The sequence below is a fragment of the Drosophila ficusphila genome, unplaced genomic scaffold (assembly GCF_018152265.1).
Source record: "Drosophila ficusphila isolate 14025-0441.05 unplaced genomic scaffold, ASM1815226v1 contig_791, whole genome shotgun sequence".
NCBI lineage: Eukaryota > Metazoa > Arthropoda > Insecta > Diptera > Drosophilidae > Drosophila > Drosophila ficusphila.
In genome coordinates this window covers 24,450,632-24,468,930 of record NW_025064737.1, presented here as the reverse complement: position 1 = coordinate 24,468,930, position 18,299 = coordinate 24,450,632, and the positions used below count along the sequence as shown (strand labels likewise).

At 52.7% G+C, this 18,299-nt stretch overlaps 5 protein-coding genes across 6 annotated transcripts; 2 read left to right on the top strand and 3 right to left on the bottom strand.

Annotated features, from left to right (window-relative positions):
- The first annotated feature begins 178 nt into the window (after window positions 1-178).
- LOC108097609 (progestin and adipoQ receptor family member 4) lies at window positions 179-18,223 on the top strand. Of its 2 annotated transcripts, XM_017200017.2 has the most exons (8): window positions 179-629; window positions 929-1,722; window positions 12,172-12,387; window positions 14,655-14,758; window positions 14,835-14,972; window positions 15,070-15,078; window positions 15,206-15,346; window positions 16,716-18,223. In XM_017200017.2, exons 2-8 carry the CDS (start codon window positions 1,071-1,073, stop codon window positions 16,806-16,808), a joined length of 1,353 nt encoding a protein of 450 aa, XP_017055506.1. In that variant the 5' UTR covers window positions 179-629; window positions 929-1,070; the 3' UTR covers window positions 16,809-18,223. The 2 variants fall into 2 exon arrangements, with proteins under 2 accessions (XP_017055506.1, XP_017055507.1); XM_017200018.2 differs by lacking the exon at window positions 15,070-15,078.
- Window positions 2,252-4,500, bottom strand: LOC108097605 (neprilysin-4-like; the record flags this gene model as incomplete). The annotated part of the gene is made up of 1 exon (XM_017200013.2): window positions 2,252-4,500. A coding segment is annotated over one exon (2,142 nt), but the record flags the coding sequence as incomplete, so codon positions are not given.
- LOC108097606 (neprilysin-4) lies at window positions 6,749-8,940 on the top strand. Its single transcript, XM_017200014.1, has one exon. It carries the CDS (start codon window positions 6,757-6,759, stop codon window positions 8,794-8,796), a length of 2,040 nt encoding a protein of 679 aa, XP_017055503.1. The 5' UTR covers window positions 6,749-6,756; the 3' UTR covers window positions 8,797-8,940.
- Window positions 8,998-11,386, bottom strand: LOC108097608 (endothelin-converting enzyme homolog). The gene is given in 2 exon segments (XM_017200016.2): window positions 8,998-10,822; window positions 10,824-11,386. Coding segments are annotated over 2 exon segments (2,025 nt in total). The 5' UTR covers window positions 11,148-11,386; the 3' UTR covers window positions 8,998-9,121.
- Window positions 12,455-14,742, bottom strand: LOC108097607 (neprilysin-1). The gene has a single exon (XM_017200015.1). It carries the CDS (start codon window positions 14,522-14,524, stop codon window positions 12,497-12,499), a length of 2,028 nt encoding a protein of 675 aa, XP_017055504.1. The 5' UTR covers window positions 14,525-14,742; the 3' UTR covers window positions 12,455-12,496.
- Window positions 18,224-18,299: the final 76 nt, after the last annotated feature.

Sequence of the window (18,299 nt, the reverse complement as noted above, 5' to 3'; positions counted from 1 at the left end):
TTTTTTTTGAAAGTTGATTTTCATCTGTAACAAATAATTAAACTCAAAATATTTTTTCTCATGGTTGACTTAATATTTGGTATGATATATCACTTATAAACTTATCTTATTACAATTAAAAGTATCATTTATTTTTTTTGTTTTGTTTTATATATATTTAAAACAGCTGACTGCCTCGTGTTCGAAAGTGCGCCTGCGCTGCTTTGGCGCCCAATGAAAATACGGGCTCCAATTCATTCAATTGCATAACAATACGCTGGGTGAAATAACGGTATCGTTATCGTGTGCCCACGCTCAGTCAGATACTGACGTGCCTGTCCCAACGGTCGTGTGCGCGGATTTTTCCGACTCCGATTCCCGCGTTTTGTCGCTGGAAAAAAGGTTTATCTAAATCCAGCTGGGATACTCCACTTAATCCGCCAAAAACTCCAAGAGCAGCCGATCAAATGGCTAAATAAATCTCATAGCGATATAGACTATGCCCCGCCCACGTAACACTTCGAAATCGAGTGGAAAACACGGCTCTTAGCAGGATTCCTGAGACCAGAAAAACTCGTTGTCCCAGTCGGCGGAAGTCCTTTCGCCAGGCAGATTCGCCACCAGAAACGTTTGTGCGTCCCATGGCAGAAGTGAGTATTTTTATTGATTTTTTCCCGGGCCCGGGAACTGGTATTTGTGGCCTAATCCGAGACTCGCGTGATTCGCATGGAATATTCAATTACACACACACTGGCAGGCGCGCAGGCCTTTTTTGGGTCACGAGGCTGCTGTGCGAGTGTGTGTGTGTGTGTTGACATTGTCCTGGTCTCGTTTTTACTATCCTTTTCGCTTTCGCACACACCAGCACGTGCTTTTTGGCCAACACATACGTAACACTCTCTCTATCTGTGAACGATCCATAATTCATGACGTTGGCTTTCGCTTTCAGCTGATGCCGCTGCTGCTGGCTAGCTAGGAAACGCACCGGAAACGGAACTGGAAACGGAACCGGTAACGGAAACGGGCACGCAATCGGAATCGGAACCGGAACTGCAACTGGAACCACCAGCGATCGGGGGCACTCGCAAGGCATGGACACCGCTGCCGCCGCCGCCGCTGCAGTCGCCGTTGATCTGAAATCCGAGCAGCAGCTCCTCGGCAGCTCCACAAAGGCGAGGATCGGCGGAGCGGGAGTGACCACCGGAAGTGCTGGAGCTGGTGCTGGATGCAACTGCCTGGGCAGCACCGTGGAGACCATGTCCGTGACGCCACCGCCCACGCCGCCATCGCGCTCCTCCGACGTCCACGTGGAGTCCAGTACCCCAGTCGAGATGCACTTCCCGAACGGCTTGAAGGCCAAGGAGGCGCCCGAAGCCACCGTGGCATACCCTGAGCCCACGCAGCCGGAACTGCCCGCCACATCATCCACGTCTTCCGCAAAAACTTCCACAATGGGATCAGGACCGGGATCGGGGTCAGCAGCGGAGAGTCCCCCAGCCGGAGCTCCCAATTCAGTGGCGAACAGCAATAGCAACGGCAGCAGCAGCAGCAGCAGCAGCAGCAGTAGTTCCGCATCCGGATCCGGCGAGAATGTGGTCCAGCTGCTGCCCTGGCAGGACATGCCCACGTACCTGCAGTTCAATCCCTACGTGCTCCGCGGATACAGACCCCTGCAGACCTTCAAGGGCTGCCTCCTCAGCCTGTTCTACTGGCACAACGAGACCATCAACATACTGACGCACGGTGAGTGTTCCACTGGCACCTTAGCAGTTACCTCCTACCTCCTACCACCACTTCCTCTTCCTCTTTGCTTCCTCCTTGCTTCCTCTTCCGCCCACCTGTCACCAGCGGCTCACTTATCGACCCGCCTCGTCTCGCTGCTCGTAACAATCACGGTCAAAGCCAAGTGGAGGCACGTAAATAGATTAGGTCGGCATTTCTAATGAGCCTTGGCTGAGGTTGGCTTGGCTGGCGTGCATATATTCGTAAGAACGGCCACCTTCTCGGCCAAAGATAGCACTCACCCCTGCCAGAAAATGGCTATTTCTGATCGGATCAGCTTGGATATATTCCTTGACTGTGTAAACAAAAGGCAGTGAGCTAGCTAAATATATATACATTTCAGTTTAATTACTCAGGAAATGATGTGTTCTTAAAAATCCAAAATTTTGATTAGTCCATAGCAGCGCGAGAGCGAGACATCGGTTGATAGCACTCATTCCTAGCTAGATTATATTATTTTCAAAGTAATATTAGACATCATAAAATACTCTTTGCTTTAATATAAATGATGAGTAAAACTCATCATTTCCGATCTTTATTGATTACGTCTTAAGAAAACACAAGTGATTAGCAAGCTGGCAAGAGAAACCTTCAGTTTTAGTAGAGTACGCACTTCTCGCTGGGATTCATATTCGATCCGACCGGGCAGTTGAACTCCTTGGCGAACTCGTCGAAGTTCGAGAGCGATCCGATCACCCGGTACTTGCCCGGCATGTGCTGGTCGGTGGAGACCTGCAGGGCCTTCACACTGGGATGGGCGTCGTTGCACCAGATCTGCGCGAAGCTGATGAAGAACAGCTGCTTGGCGGAGTAGCGCAGGTCGGGCAGCACCTCATTGTCCAGGTCCTGGGCCAGCCGGGAGTCGTACCACTTGCGGTAGGCCTCGTAGGCCAGCCGCACGCCCCCGTTGTCCGCGATATTCTCCGACTGCGAGGTGGACTCCTTCAGCTGGATGCCGTCGTACACGTACCGCCCGTACTGCTTGGTGAAGCACTCCCTGCGCTTCAGGAAGTTGCTGCTCGACCTGTCGTCCCACCAGTCCTTCGAGTTGCCCTTGGCGTCGAACTTGCGCCCGCTGTCGTCGAACCCGTGGATGAGCTCGTGGCCAATCAGGGAGGCCAGGGTGCCGAACATGACCGCGTTCGGATAGACATCGGCCCAGATGTAGAAGGGCTGCAGCAGGGCCACCGGCACCTTGATGGTGTTCTCGATCAGGATGTTGGCCGGCGTGTAGCTGAGCTGGGTGCCCGCCTCGAGCGGCTTGGCCGGCTGGTGGAGCATCTCGCGCATCTGCCTGGCGGCCACGATGTTCGCCTGGCGGACGTTCTCCACGTAGTCGGAGCTTTGCAGGTTCAGGCCGGCGAACTCGGCCGTGAAGTTGTCCTCGGCGTAGTTGTTGATCTGCAGGGTCATGGCCTCCAGCTTGGCCATGGCCAGGTTCCTTGTGGGCCGCTCGATCCAGTCCAGCGTCGAACTGGAGCGGAGGGTCTCATTGAACGTGGCCTTCAGCTGGCGCCACATGCTGTCGATCTCCCGGGAGGACTTCTCGTTGTTGCTCCGCCGGTAGAACATGTTGTCCAGGTTCTTCGCAAAGAACTTCTTGGTGAGGTCGAGGCAATTCTGCTTCTGCTTCTGCGGCTTCTCGGCCGGCGTCTCCAGGAACTCCCAGATCAGGCGGAAGAAAATGTAGTTGGCGAGCGTGCGCTTCGGGGTGCGCTTGATCACCTCGACCAGGTTCCTCTGATAGCCCGCGTTGAACTCGTAGATCTCCTCCGAGATCCGCTCCCCCATGCTCACGAACAGCAGGCGCTCGATGTCCAGCGTGGGTGCGTACCGCCTCTGCACCTCGGCCACGGGCAGCAGCTCGGCGAGGTCGTCCAGGCCCAGGCCCTCGCTCTCGTCCACCAGGCCGCGGGCCAGGTCCACCTCGAAGTCCACGAGTTCCTGGGCGGTGCTCTTGGCGATGTCCGCCTTCACGCCCAGGGAGCGCTGCAGGGTCTTCTGGATGTTGGCGCGGTACTTCTGCCGGTAGACGGCCGTCGCGTTGTCCAGGTACATGGAGCGCGCCTCCAGCGGGAAGTCCTGCTGGCCCAGGTAGATGCGGTTCCGGTGGTTGCTGGCCACGTCCTTGTTCACCTCGGCGCCGAAGATGGGCGTGATACCGTAGCGGTACGCGATGCGCGCCGTGGTGCCCAGCCAGTCGAAGTCCACCTCCGACCAGGAGGACCCCTCGATCGCCGGCATGGATCCGAACTCCGAGATGAGCGCCTTCAGCTTGCCGGTGTACGTGGCGTTGAGCTCCTTCAGCCGCAGACAGGCCTCGTAGAAGTGCCGTACCTGGGTGTCCTCCGGGGTGTCCAGGCTGTCGTGGGGCTTGTCGAGCATCTCGAGGATTGCGCGGTTGAGCCCCTTGGTCAAGGTCTCGAAGACCCCGGTGGTCACGACCTGCATGCTCATCGCCGAGTTGATGCGCTCGTAGCTGCCGCAGGCGAAGGAGTAGAAGTCGTTGCACGGGTCCACCTTCTGGTTCATGAAGCTCTCGATCTCGCCCACCTTGGCCAGGCGCAGCAGCGTGCGCATGTAGGGCGTGTTCTCCTGGAGATCGTGCTTGCCACCGGTGGGGAGCCCGCGGCCAGGGCCAGCAGGAGCAGGAGGAGCCAGCCAATGCTGATGTGGAGCAGCTGCACCGCGTTCCGATTCGCCATAGTTCCAGAGATCGACTGTCGAACCGCCGACGATTCAGGGGATGCGCCGAGTTCATCGCCATCCGCGTTCAGCCGGCCGCTAATCTGTTCTCAGAAAACAAAAGGCGACCCTGGGGTTATCGCAGCCTCTCCGATGCAGCGAATCGCTCAGCCACTGCGGTTCAACTGTCTATTAACTCATCTCTCCGGAGACTCAGCGATTTGCCATAGTAAAATATTACCCTGATGTTGGGTTTTTCACATTAGCAAACATAAAGCAGAAACAAACCAGTATGTCTGAGTATTAAAATGATATCCAAATCATTTCTAATTGAACTTCTCACTGATTTGCTTAGATTTAATTTCGTTTTAATTTACATTTTAATCTTGCAACAAGTTCTCCGCACTGTCTGATTGGGTTCGAATTTACCCCGAAACTGATAACTAGGTTTCCACAGAAATATACAAGCTGTGAGTTTTCCATAATTTTTCACTCACGCGACCTACAGTGCAAAATAGTGTGTCAGCGAAATTAAACAATTGGTGTCTACGGAGCTGATTACTCTGCCATGACGTGCCAGTTGGAAAATAGCAGAACACACACTCCGAGCACAACAAGTTTCACAACCACAAGTTCGTGATTCTGATGAAAGCCGTACTTTTCGCTACAAGTATACAATTATTAATCTATTATTATAACTTTGTTAAAAGCGTTTTAATGAGTCTACGAAATGTTTAACGTCTTCGAACTAGTAGAGTGTGCATTTCTCGTTGGGATCATGTTGGATCCAGATGGAAAGGTATTCTCTCTCCAAACTTAAAAAGGGAACAAACTTTTTTGGACCTTGAACCATCTGATTGCGGAGCTGCTGCTTAAAGATTAATCATCTTCCGCAGATCCTGACTGTTCTTAGGAAATATATATTATATTTTTATATCCTTGCAGAGCAAAAGGGTATTATAATTTCAGTCAGAAGTTTGCAACGCAGTGAAGGAGACACCTCAGACCCCATAAAGTATTTATATTCTTGATCAGCATCACGATCAGAATCCAAATACGTATGTACGTCTGTCCGTCTGTCTGTTTCTCTTCAAACTAGTCTCTCAGTTTTAAAGCTTTCTTGCTCAAATTTTCCCAAAAGTTGTGTAGTTATTGCACGCGTTATATTATATAAGTCAGAACGGGCCGGATCGGCCGACTATATCGGATATACAAGAGATTGAAATAAAAAATTCTCATGTAATTGTTTTTGATTAGATCGACTTGATTTCTTTCAGATGGCGTTTCTAACGACTCTTGAATTTCGAATTAAATTTTATCAAAATCGGATAACTCTATCGGATATACCTTAGGAATGATCAAAAAAAAATATATATAAATAATGGAAAAAAAATTATAATGTTGTTTTTAATCCCACGAGCATGATTTTTAAAATATGAAGTTTTTTAATAACCCTTGAAACGAGAAAAAAATCTCATGAAAATCCGACGACGTTATCATATAGTTCCCATAGGAAAGATCGAAAAATCTAAATAGAAATAACGGAGATAAAATAATAACTTCGTTGTTGCACATCAGACAAGTTGATTTTTGGAATGTAGAGTTTTCTGACTACTCTTAAATTAAGAATTAAATTTCACCAAAATCGGACAACTATATAGCTGCCATATGAACAATAGTCGAAAATATAAAAATTAATAGAAATATCGTCATAGCTTTGATGCTGTTTAGCCTTTATGTGTTTTGTTCTACATATTTGATGACTGCAAGGGTATATAAGCTTCCTTTCTTGTTAAGATGTAAACCAAATTCACGGCTTGCGCAATTCCGACTGCCATTCTAAAACCCTCAACTAGGCCATAAGTAATCTATAAACATAAACAATTTCTCGCAGTTATTGCTCGAGAACGTGAGCTGGGCTTCAATCACGCACTCTCCTCTAGCTTTTGCTGGGGAGACGGGATCCAACGACCGAGCGGGCGATAAGGAGGATTGTGTCCGACCTTCCCTTCTGCTCTTCCCGCTGCACTGAAAACAATTAGAGATTTTTTTTCAGTCTCGTACTTGAACTGATTTGGGTGGGATTGATTTGTACTCTTGATTCAAATTACACCATTTATCTCTCCTAATTCTCTCAGCTAATTATCTCAACTAATTACGCTCGACTTGTGTAATTGTCACTTTTGTGTGCCTCCAATGAGGTTCGGTGATTTCGCGCAGTGTGTTGTAATCTGAATCCCAGTAGCGGAGAGCTAAGTGCGGAAGTGCGTCGCGCTGGCTGCCCGTTCAGTCGCCCTCGGAATGTTCGCCATGGAGAACGCGACTAGCGACCTGGTCAAACCGAAGCTGGTGCTCCTGCTGCTGCTCCTCGCGGGAAGTGGGCGGGGCCACCTGCTGCCGGGCCAGCCGAGCATCGACCTGCGCATCCAGTCGCGGGAGCAGCTCATCTCGCAGAACAACGACACCGTCTACGTGCAGCGCCTGATGCGGCTGTCCAAGTCCGCCGAGATGCGCAGCTTCATGCGCCCGGAGGCGGAGCCCTGCGAGAACTTCTACGAGTTCAGCTGCGGCAGCTGGCCGCAGATCAACCCGGCCAACGAGGCCCATCCGCGGGAGACGGACGTGGAGCAGCTGCTGGTGCAGGCCTACCGCCACAAGCAGCAGCGCCTGATGGAGCAGCCGGCGGACGAGGAGCGGGACGAGCCGCCCGTCCTCCTGCTGAAGCAGTTCTACGCCAGCTGCCTGCTCTTTCGGCAGAGCCCCGAGGAGCTCTACCGCCGCCAGCTGCAGGAGATCGTGGCGGAGTTCGGCCGGATGCCCGTGCTGAATCTCCCGGGGCAGGAGTGGCCCTCGGACTGGTTCGACTGGCTGGACACAGTGGCCAGCATCAGGCGGAGGTTCGGCCTCGACATCCTGCTACTCTTCCAGGAGCACGCGGACCGCATCTACGTGGGCCAGCCCAGGCAGATCCTCCCGGAGGCCGACAGACACGCGGTGACCGACGACATAGCCTCCAAGCTGGAGCTCCACCTGGGAGTGGATCCCCAGCTGGCCAGGGAGGCCGCCAGGGAGATCACGGACTTCGAGCAGCGCTTGGCCAGCATCATGGTGGAGCGTCGCGTTGGAGTTCTGTCCAAGTTGCACGCCCTCAACGAATCGGAGGAGTACGATTTCAACACTTTGAATCTGACGCAGTACGTGGAAACTGTTCTCGATAGGAAGTTGGAACCCAACGAGTCCCTGTACGAGCACGTACCCAGTTACCTGGTCAAACTGGCCGACTTGGTGGCGGTAACCCCCGAGAAGGTGCTGGCCAACTACATCTTCAACGAGCTGCTGCAGCGCTTCTACTACGACAGATCCGAGAGGTCCTTTGTGGGTCAGTGTGCGGACCGAGTGAGGGAGCTCTTCCCCGAGCTGCTCGAAAACATGGTCTTCCGGCAGTACGGGGACGAAGCCACCCTCAGCGACGTCCACTCCCTCTGGCAGCAGATCCAGCTGAGCTTCCGGGGCCTCCTGGAGAACTCCTCCGCCGACTGGCTGGTTGTGGAGACGCGGGAACAGCTGCTGGCGCAGATCAACTCCACCAGTCTGGAGATCGTCGGCTACCAGGAGGTGAACTTCACGGAGCGGTACGCGGATCTGCAGCTGAGGCCCCGCGAGTACCTGCACAACCTGAAGGCCATCCTGAGCCACCGGGTACCGAGTTCGGAGACGAGAGAATGGACCCTGACCGCACCCTCGTACGATTTTGCGGGGAGGAGGGTCCTGCTGCCGGTGGCCATGCTGCAGCCAAACTTCCTGTGGTCCCGCTCCTACCCGAAGGCCGTGCGCTTCGGCAGCCTGGGCACCCTGCTGGCCCAGCAGCTGGCCCACAGCCTGGAGGACGCCTCCAAGTGGGACGCCAGCTCCTTTGCGGAGTACGCGAAGCGGAAGGCCTGCTTCAAGGAGCAGTACGCCCGCCTGCGGCTCCACGGACAGTACTTGCCGGCGAGTGACCTGCAGGCGGACAACATCGCCGATAACCTGGCCGTCCAGGTGGCCTACCACGCCTACCGCCGCTTCCTCGGGGAGCTGGCCCCCGCGCTCCTCGGCTCCGAGTCGCTGCCCCAGCTGAACCTCAGCTCCCGCCGGCTGTTCTTCCTCAGCTTTGCCCAGCTGTGGTGCTCCGACGCCAACGAGCAGTTCCGGGAGAAGCAGTCGCTGCTCCTGCTGCGCACCCCCAGTGCCCTCCGCGTCCTGGGCGCCCTCTCCAACTTCGGGGCCTTCTCAAGGGACTTTAGCTGCAACGGCGGCAGCAAGATGGCTGCTCCCCAGAAGTGCCAGCTGTTCGCCGTGGGCCTGGATTAGCTATTACCTTAACTTGAATACCTATCACCCTAAGTTGAATATTACAGACGTATGTGCTCTTAGAGGAACACTTGCAGATCGAATGGAATTGCGTGTTAACTCTCTGAACATAAGCATAAATAAATACTCAACTGTATAATTGAATCGTGGGAAGTACTCTTGCTGATAAAGCTATTGTTTCCATTCCCTTGCCAGAAGTTATAAGTGTTCACACTGGTTTATTGAATGAACACATAACAATGAGTAACAAACGTATTGATCAACTAACTACAGTATAATTTGGATATATAGCACACTTCAAGTGCAGCAGTTAGGAGCTGTCCTTTCAGTAGATGGCGCACTTGAACTCCGGGTCCATGGGCGCGGACCGGGAGCAGTTGAACACCCAGGAGAACTCCTGGAAGTTAGACAGCGATCCGGTCACCCGGAACCGTTGGGGGGAATGAGTGTCCTCATCCGAAGGGAGGAACATCAAGTACCAGTTGACGTCGTGGCACATCAGCTGCCCGAACCCGAGGAAGAACAGCTGGCGGCCGTCGAGGGAGAGCCCCTCCAGGGACTCCAGGGACTCCTTCCCCGGGCGCTGCTCCAGCCAGCGCTGGTAGGCGCCGTAGGCCAGCCGGACGGCCCCGTTGTCGGCCACATTCTCCGACTGGTCCGCCATCTCCGGCAGCTTCTTTCCGAGGTGGCTGAACTGGTGGTACTGCGCCCGGAAGCACTTCAGTCGCTCCTCGAACCCGTAGCGCGACTTTTCGTCCCACCAGCCAACGTCGAATAGCCAGCTGTGGCTGTCGAACCCGTGGAGCATCTCATGGGCGAGAATGAAGCCCAGCGTGGCGTACTTGAGGGCCACCGGGTACTCCTCGGCCCACAGGTAGCGCGGCTGCAGCAGGGCCACCGAGATGGAGACGTTGTTCTGATCCACATGATACGAGGCTGAACTATAGACGCCGCTCGGCTGGTAGATCCGGGAATCGGGCCTCTTGGCCTTGGCGATGAGCAGCTGCTGGATGTTCGGCACGAAGTTCGCGCGGTCGATGGAAACCGCGCCGAAGAGCTCCTCGAGCTCAGCGGCCTCGTAGGAGCGAATGTTCAGCTGCATGCGGTCCAGCTTGTCGATGGCCAGTGTCCTGGTGGCGTTGGAGATCCAGTCCAGCCTGTCGCCACTCAGCTGCTGCCGGAATATCCCCTTGATCTGCTCCCAGACGGCGAAGACCTCCGCCTCGGCGGCCGGACTGCGGAACGTCTGATAGACCGCGGTCGTGGCTAGCTGGGCGAAGTGCTCCTTGGTCTTCCGAACGCACCTCTTGCCCAGATCCTCGGGCCCGTCCTCCAGCAGGAACTCCTCCAGCAGCCGCAGCAACACGTAGTTGGCCACCACGGCCGGCGGAGTCGAGCGGATGGCGAGCAGCGTACGCAGCAGTTGGCCCTCGTCGAAAACGAAGACCATCTCCGGGATGTTCTCCTCGCCGAGGACGAGTCCCAGGAATTCGGTGAAGTTGAGGTGGTCCCGGTACTTCTGCTCCAGTTCGTTCACCGTGAAAACGGAGATCGCTTCCTCGAAAGGCTTCGCAGGATTGGTCAGCTGGTCGGCCAGCTCCTTATCGAACTTTTCCAGCTGCTTCGTTGTGTGCTTCTCCACCGAGGAACTCAAGCCGAACAGCTGCTGCAGATCCGGGAAGGTCGTGGGCTCCTGCAACCGATCCTTCCGTTCAAGGGCCCTCGATAGCGCGTCTCCCGCCGAGATGTACACTGAGTTCTCCGAGGGCACGGAGTCCGGTGGGGCCTTCATTTCCTCCACTCCCAGGATGATCTGCTTGCCGTACTTCCGCTGGATCTGGGCCACCGTTCTCCACCAGCTGAAGTCGGAGGCGTTCCACTGGGCTCCTGCCAGCGCGGGCAGCTGCCCGAACTCGAGCAGGACGTTCTCCAGGGCCAGGTGGTACTGGACGTCGTCGCGGTGCACCAATGTGCAGGACTGGAAGAAGCGCTGCATCTTCCTCTCCAGCTCGGACTTGAGTTCGGGGGGAGCGGAGGAGCCGCGCGAGACGCCTGTCCAATCCCTGGGAGAACAGCCGGAAGGCGTCCGTCTCGAGACTGCCCAGCACCTGGGCAGGATTGTGGCGGTGCCAGTTGCCGCAGGCGTAGGTGTAGAAGTCGTCGCAGGGCGCCGTTCCCGGACTCATAAATCCCAGCATCTCGGCAGCCTTCGCCTGGCGGATGATTTGCTTGGCGTACTCCGAGGTCAGATCGTCGGAAGGGTCCGTCGTCCCTGTGTCCGATGGCTTCGCCAGAACCAGAAAGGGGACCGCTGCTATTAGTAGGCAGAGCCGCAGCACCCAACTCGTCATCTTGTCGCGTTTAGTTCAACTGATTCTCAATCGCTCCCCCATCGCTGAGGGCCACCCTATCAGCGGGACTCGTGCATTCAATGTCCAGGGAGCTGGGGTAGGTCACTCCGTTATCTCCTCGGCGTTAGAGCCTCAGCCGCCTCTTATACGATTCGCAAGAATTTTATAAGAGTTCGGTTCAGTGGAAACTAGAGCAGACCAGACGTAGTACCTTTTCACATGAGCTCAAAACAATTGCAATTACAATTATAAACAATTGCAGCTAAAACTAAGACACCAGGGAAGCCCTAAAGGTTAATCGTTCGCCCCCTTTTCATGTCATACTTTTATGTCATACTATGTGTCCAGGTTATCGGACTACCTATTTCTAAACATTAAAGATAACTATTAATTCTCCTGTCTGGTGTTTAGTTCGCATGTATTGTCCACCTAATTATAGCCCCATTTACTACGTCGTGTTTTTATTTTTTTAGCAGCACAAAATGAAACCATACGAGTTTTTGTTGTGGAATAGGCAGCGGCGGATTTAGGATTTTAGTCTGGGGGGGTTTCGACTGGAAAAAATTTTCCAGCGTAAATCTAGTCTGTGGAATTTATATGTTAATCTCGGGAATTAACATTTTATATCAGTACATCTAATTATTGTAAAATTATTCAATTATAAACTAATAGTTTCAATTCAATTTTACCGCTCTGCAAATGCAAATCGGTAAAATTGGCCGAGATAGGTTGGGTTTTTTGGGAGGGTTTGAACTCCAAAAAGCCCCCCGTAAATCCGCCACTGGGAATAGGTTTTGTGATCATATCACGTGAGTGGGATTAATTATATGTTCTCAGGCAAATCCGACTCAAGTTGATCTAGCCGCTAACCCTTGTGCTAATTCCTTATTGCCATTCAGTTCCTCTCCTTACATTTATGAACAAGCTCCTCCTTCATAAGTGTGTGAATACTATTTAATTGAATGCGTATATTTGTACATAAGAGAGGTGGCACTAATCCCCAATTAATCCGAACCCATTTCAGCCATCCCCATCTTCTACATCCTGGCCATCGTGCCCGGCCTGATGCCCTGGGACAGTGGCTACAAGTTCCTGTCCTTCTGCCACGTCTTCGGGTCGGTGGCCCCGTGGTGCGGCAGCTTCGTCTACCACCTGTTCATGAACATCGAGAAGGGCGAGAACGTCTACTACACGCTGCTCAAGCTGGACATGGTCGGCATCTGGGTGAGCCAGAGCTTCGGTGAGTACGATCCCCTACTATCTGTCTAACAATATAGTATACATAGGAAATAGTGAAAGAGCATCGCTGTTATCGCGGGTTTCCGCTGGGAAGCGGAACTGTTTATTGATCAGTACACCTGGCATCGAACCGAGGGATTCATCCTGCTGCTGTTGCTGCACTGGAAGGCCGCGGCGAAGGCCGGCAGGTTGGCCATCATGGGGTAGACCCGCGTCTGGTACGCCAGCTGCCAGTTGGTGCACGCCGTCTGCGCGGCGCCGAGGAAGAAGAGCTGCTCGGGGGAGAGCGACAGGTGGGGCAGGCGCTCCGCATCCTGGCTCTCCGCATCCTGGCCATCCGCATCCGGCTGCTCCTTCCGCCACCTGCTGAAGGCCGCCTGCGCGATGCGGATGCCCAGGTTGTCGGCGATCTCCTCGGCCTGCGAATCGTGGGAAGGCGAAGTCCGGTAGCCTCCTTCCTCGAACCGGATCCTGTTGATCTGATCCGCCAGGCACCTCTTCGCCTGGTCGAAGCCCGTCTTGGCCGCAGGGGGCCAGTTTTCCCGCAGGCTCCCCTTGGCGTCGAACAGGCGGTTCCGGTCGTCGAACCCGTGGCCCATCTCGTGGGCGAGAAAGAGGCCCAGGGAGCCGTACTTCAGGGCGGAGGGGTAGACGTCGTCCCAGAAGTAGCGGTGTTGCATGAAGCTGGCCGGGAGCACCACCTTGTTGGCCTCCGGCAGGTAGAGCGGGACGTGGACGATCCCGTCGTTGTAGTAGCTCGGCTTCCAGGACTCCTGCACCAGCGCCTTGCGGAGATTCGCGGCTCGCACTTCCAGCAGCCGCTGCATATTGCCGTAGTAGTCGGCGGAGCTGACCACCAGGTCTCCGTAGCGCTGCTCGAAGTCCTCCGGCTGGCCGCCGGCTATCTCGAAGGCCATGGTCTGGAGTTTCTCCAGCAGCTGCCCGCGCGTCGCCTCGTCCAGCCAGTGGAGCTCCTCGGAGCGGAGCACCTCCTCGAAGGAGGCCTTCAGCTCCAGCCAGAGCCTGCCGAGCTCGTTGGCGAAGTGCGGACTCTGCTGCTCCAGGGAGTGGTACACCATGTGGTCGACCACGTCCGGGAAGAGATCGGTGATCCGGGCGGCGCAGATCTGCTCCTGGTAGGACTCGTCCGCCTCGATCTCAAAGTCGGCCAGCAGGGAGGCGAGCATGTAGTTGGCCAGGATGCGGTTGGGCGTCTGCAGCAGCAGATTCTCCACCTGGACCAGGTAGCTGGGCACGGACTCGTACACCGGCAGGTGGTACTCGTGCCCCAGCCAGGTGCTCACGAAGCGGGTCAGATTGAGCACGGGTCCGTGGGCGTCGGTCATGTTGGCCAGGAGGGTCAGGCGGTTGTGAAGCCGCGGGTCCTCTTCCTTCCGGGGATCGACCGCGCTCTCCGAGAGATCCAGCTCCAGGGAGAAGGCCTCGAAGGCTGTGAGGTGGGCGTCGTCCTCGGAGAGGCCCAGCAGGCTCTGCAGGCTCTTCCTGTGCGTGATGTCCGATCCCAGGCCGAAGAGCACGTGCTTGAAGTCCCGCCGCTGGCCGATGTAGAGGCGGTTGATCTGCGCGTTGGCGAAGTCCGGGGCCACGTAGACGCCCACCAGGGGGAGCTTCCCGTACCGCCGGAGCAGCTGCGCCATCATGCCGACGGCGTCGAAGCCGACTGAGTCCCAGGACTTGCCGTCCACGGCGGGCATGCCGCCGAACTCGCGCAGGATGCGCATGACGTGGGCCCGTCGGTTCTGGCGCAGGGCGGCCGTGTCCAGGCAGGACTCGTAGAAGTACTTCACGCGCACCTCCATCGGCCGGTCGGTGCTCATGCGGGGCTCCTTGAGCAGCTGCCCCACGCGGCGGAGGTAGCCGGCGAGCAGAAGGTCGCTCACATCCGAAGTGTGCTTGTTGATCGAGGGGAAGTTGCCGCAGGCGTAGCTGTAGAAGTCCCGGCAGGGATCCGCGTCCGGCTTCATGAAGGAGCGCATCTCGGCGGACTTGGCCAGCCGCATGATCTGCTGGCCCAGCGGCGTGGTCAGCTCCTTGAAGTGGCCGCCCTGGAGGGCCAACGATCCGAGGGCCAAGGCGACCAAGATTATACAAACGGAAGCCGGATGACGAACTTCCATCGCGTTCGAGATTTGGATTCTCACTGAAGCTGCCAGCGATAAGCTGGACCTGCCGTTCTGATTACCTCCGAGTGCTCTGCGGTGGTGATAATCTCTTCCGCTCTCCGACTCTTGCTTTCGCTACTTTCAGGTGCCCTGCCCCTGGTGACCGCCACCACCCTCTGCTTCCCACCGGTGCTCAAGTGGCTGATCATCGTCTCCTACTGCGTGCTCTCGCTGTGGGGCCTCTACAAGGTGAGCCATTCCAGACATCCAGGAGCAGGATGCAACCTCAAGTAATCTCTTAACCCTTATTCCCAATCCCGTCCAGGCACTCACCGCCAGTTCGCCGTGGCAGCGGCGCCTCTGCTTCGCCCTGCCCTTCGGAATGCGCTCCATCCTCACCTTCCTGCGCATCCGGGGAATGGTCGGCGGCAGCCACATGGCCCTCTCCCATGTCTACCTGCAGGTGCGTATGTCCGGGCTTCCAACTGACTAACTGCTATTATCTATCTATAACCGTACTGTACCGTTTTTGGCTGGCCTCTCTCTCTCGGTGCGCATAGGTTGAAGTTGTAAGTCACTCTTTCACACATATGTACATTCGAGTAACGGACAGAGCCGCCGATCGATTGCCCGGCGGTCACATGAAACCAATGCCGCCCAATCCTAACCTGACAATTCGCTTACCCTCTGTTCCAGGACGGCGTCTCCATCCTGGGCGGCGCCATCGGAGCGATGCGGATCCCCGAGAAGTGGTTCCCCGGCGTGGTGGACTTCTACCTGAACTCCCACAACATCATGCACGTGCTGGTCGTCGTGGCGGTGTACTCCATGCACAAGGTGGGTTTACTTCCTAAGGGGCACAACTAGTGTAACGGGTGATTTTTGGGAATTTTTATTAAAAACAAGAAAGGAAGCTAGCTTCGGCAAGCCGAAGCTTATATACCCTTGCAGTCATCAAATATGTCGATATGTACTTAAAGGCTAAACAACATCGAAGCTAAGACTATTTTTCTATTCATTTTCCATATTTTCGACTATAGATCTTATGTGAGCTATATGATATAGCTTTCCGATTTTGATCAAATTTAATTCGTAATTCAAGAGTCGTTAGAAAACTTTATATTCCAAAAATCATGCGTATCTGATAAAAAACAACGATATTATAATTTTATTTCCGTTATTTCTATATAGATCTTTCGATCTTTCCTATGGTACCTATAAGATATAGTTGTCCGATTTTTATGAAACTTTTTTCTCAATATAAACGTGGTTAGAAAACTTGATATTCAAAAAATCATGCTCGTGGGATAAAAAAACAACGATGTAATCAATTTATTTCCATTAATTCTATATATTTTTCGATCTCTCCTATGGCAGCTATATGATAGAGTTATCCGATTTTGATCAAATTTAATCCGAAATTCAAAAACTGTTTGAAAACGCCATCTAGAAGAAATCAAGTCGATCTGATCAAAAACAACAGAGTGAGAATTTTTTATTTCATTCCCTTGTATTGGAGCTATCCGATATAGTCAGCCGATCCGGCTCGTTCCGACTTATATACTGCGTGCAACAACTACACAACTTTTGGGAAAGTTTCAGCACGATAGCTTCAAAACTGAGAGACTAGTTTGCGCGGAAACGGACAGACGGACAGACGGACAGACGGACAGACGGACAGATGGACAGATGGACAGACGGACAGACGTACAGGCGGATTCCGATTCTGCTCGTGATGCTGATCAAGAATATATATACTTTATGGGGTCTGAGGTGTCTCCTTCACTCCTTAAAATACCCTTTTGCTCTGCAAGGGTATAAAAACTACTTTAATAATTATTTCAAAACTTTCAGAATATATTTATACATTTTTTAAAAATGTACAGTGAAAGTTTTGAAGAAAAAAATTAAATATTTTTTAAGTTAGAGTCGATCTCCAACGGCGGATTTTTTTTAAATGTCACACTAGTTGTGCCCCTTAAATTCTTGATTAGTAATCATATCTGTTATAGCATCTATACATATTAAACACCATTTTAAACAATTTCTCATAATCATTTTTAATCATAGAGGTTTTTCTCGTTTCCTGATGCTTTATGAATTAATTCCTTTTTATACTTTCAAATAATGTTATTTTGGATGAGTTTGATTAGTGTTGTAAAGTAGTTATAAAGTAGTGCATTACTTAACACATCTCCCGTTGCAGGCGACCATCAAGGACTTCGAGTGGATGTCGACGCAGACGTGCCACACGGGCGGCAACGTGACCGAACAGGCGCTGGGGCACGTGGAGCTATGACCCGCCTACTGGCTGCTGCCGCTGGTGCTGCTGCCCCTGCCGTGGATCATCCTGGCCAGGCGGCGGGCGCGGACGCACCTCATCCGCGCCCTCATCGCGCCCATCGCCTGGCGGAGGAGGCGGGCCCCGGTGCCCGGATGAGAGCACGAGGAGAATGGGGTGAGGAGGAGAAGGGCTCCTTAAGTATATATAGCGTGGATAAGCGAGCTGTTGCAGGAACAATATGCATATGTATCTCTAGGCGTAGGACTAGGCCATACATATACGAACTGTATGTGTGTATTGCATATAGTACATACTTCGACTGTGGTATTAAGCATTAAGGTTATATAATTACGATGACGGATGACGGGGAGGAGGAGGAGAAGGACAGAAAGCAGGAGACGGATTCGGAACCAAGTCTTCGGATTTTCACGCTACACTCTCGCGAATAAACAGTCGGCTTTAATGGCTGGTCAATGGGTATTAAGTACTGGGTATTAGGTATTGATTACGGAGTTTCGTACTCCGTAGGGGATGTGTGAGGAGTAAACGATTATATCGAGTAGTGGTAACGATGATTTGAATGATGTTGATACACGTGTACCTCATTGTGCTTACGACAACACATCTTATTTTCAAGTACTCGTACGTATAACTTTGTACCTCGTCGGAATTCTACAATAAGAACACCTATAAGCTAATCTCTTCCTAGTTGAACTTTTAGATATGCAAATTGTTAGTTGCTAGCGGTTACGTAGGCTTAGTTACCGCTCCAGTCTGTGGATAGCTATATAGCTATATAGTTGTGAACCCAACTCAGCCATTCTATCGTCGCCGTAGTTAGAGACCCGTTTTCAAGTTGGACAAGTGTGAAAGAAACCAATCAATCCAATCTTCTGGCGATCAATCGCTGCTGCAACGAATCACGAACATAATACATAATACGTAGTCGAGTACGAATTGGGTTTATATCATTTACGTCAATTGAGTGCGCAATGTTAACCTTGAGTATTTATTGTGCTCCCCGAGTATTGAATATTATTAGAAACCGCAATATTATTACCGTACGAGTTCCCTAGATCTTAAGCATTGGGGCATACCTCAGGGTATACCTTGTACAACCAACCAGATTTAACTATACGATAGAACTTCCCGAACGTCGGTCTATTTTAATTCAAGCAATGCGAACAATTATGAGTAAAGCGTTTTAGTAGTGTCAATAATTTACACCACCCGCGAACGAAGAGCGAGAGCAAATCCAAGTGAAACGTAAGCTAACAAACTAATTCAAAGGACAAAGCAATAATTATAGGCAGACTCAATGCTTTAAGTTTAAAGTTGCTGCTAGACCTAAGTGACAATTATACGAGTAATGTAAATGATTTTCTGAGAAGGTTAATAAACATTAAAAGTGTATTTAATGAGCAATCGAACTGATAACGACTTTTATTTTGAAGTATTCTAAATGTAACGCCAGGTGGTGTTTGGTTCCCCTGTCGCGTTGTGTTT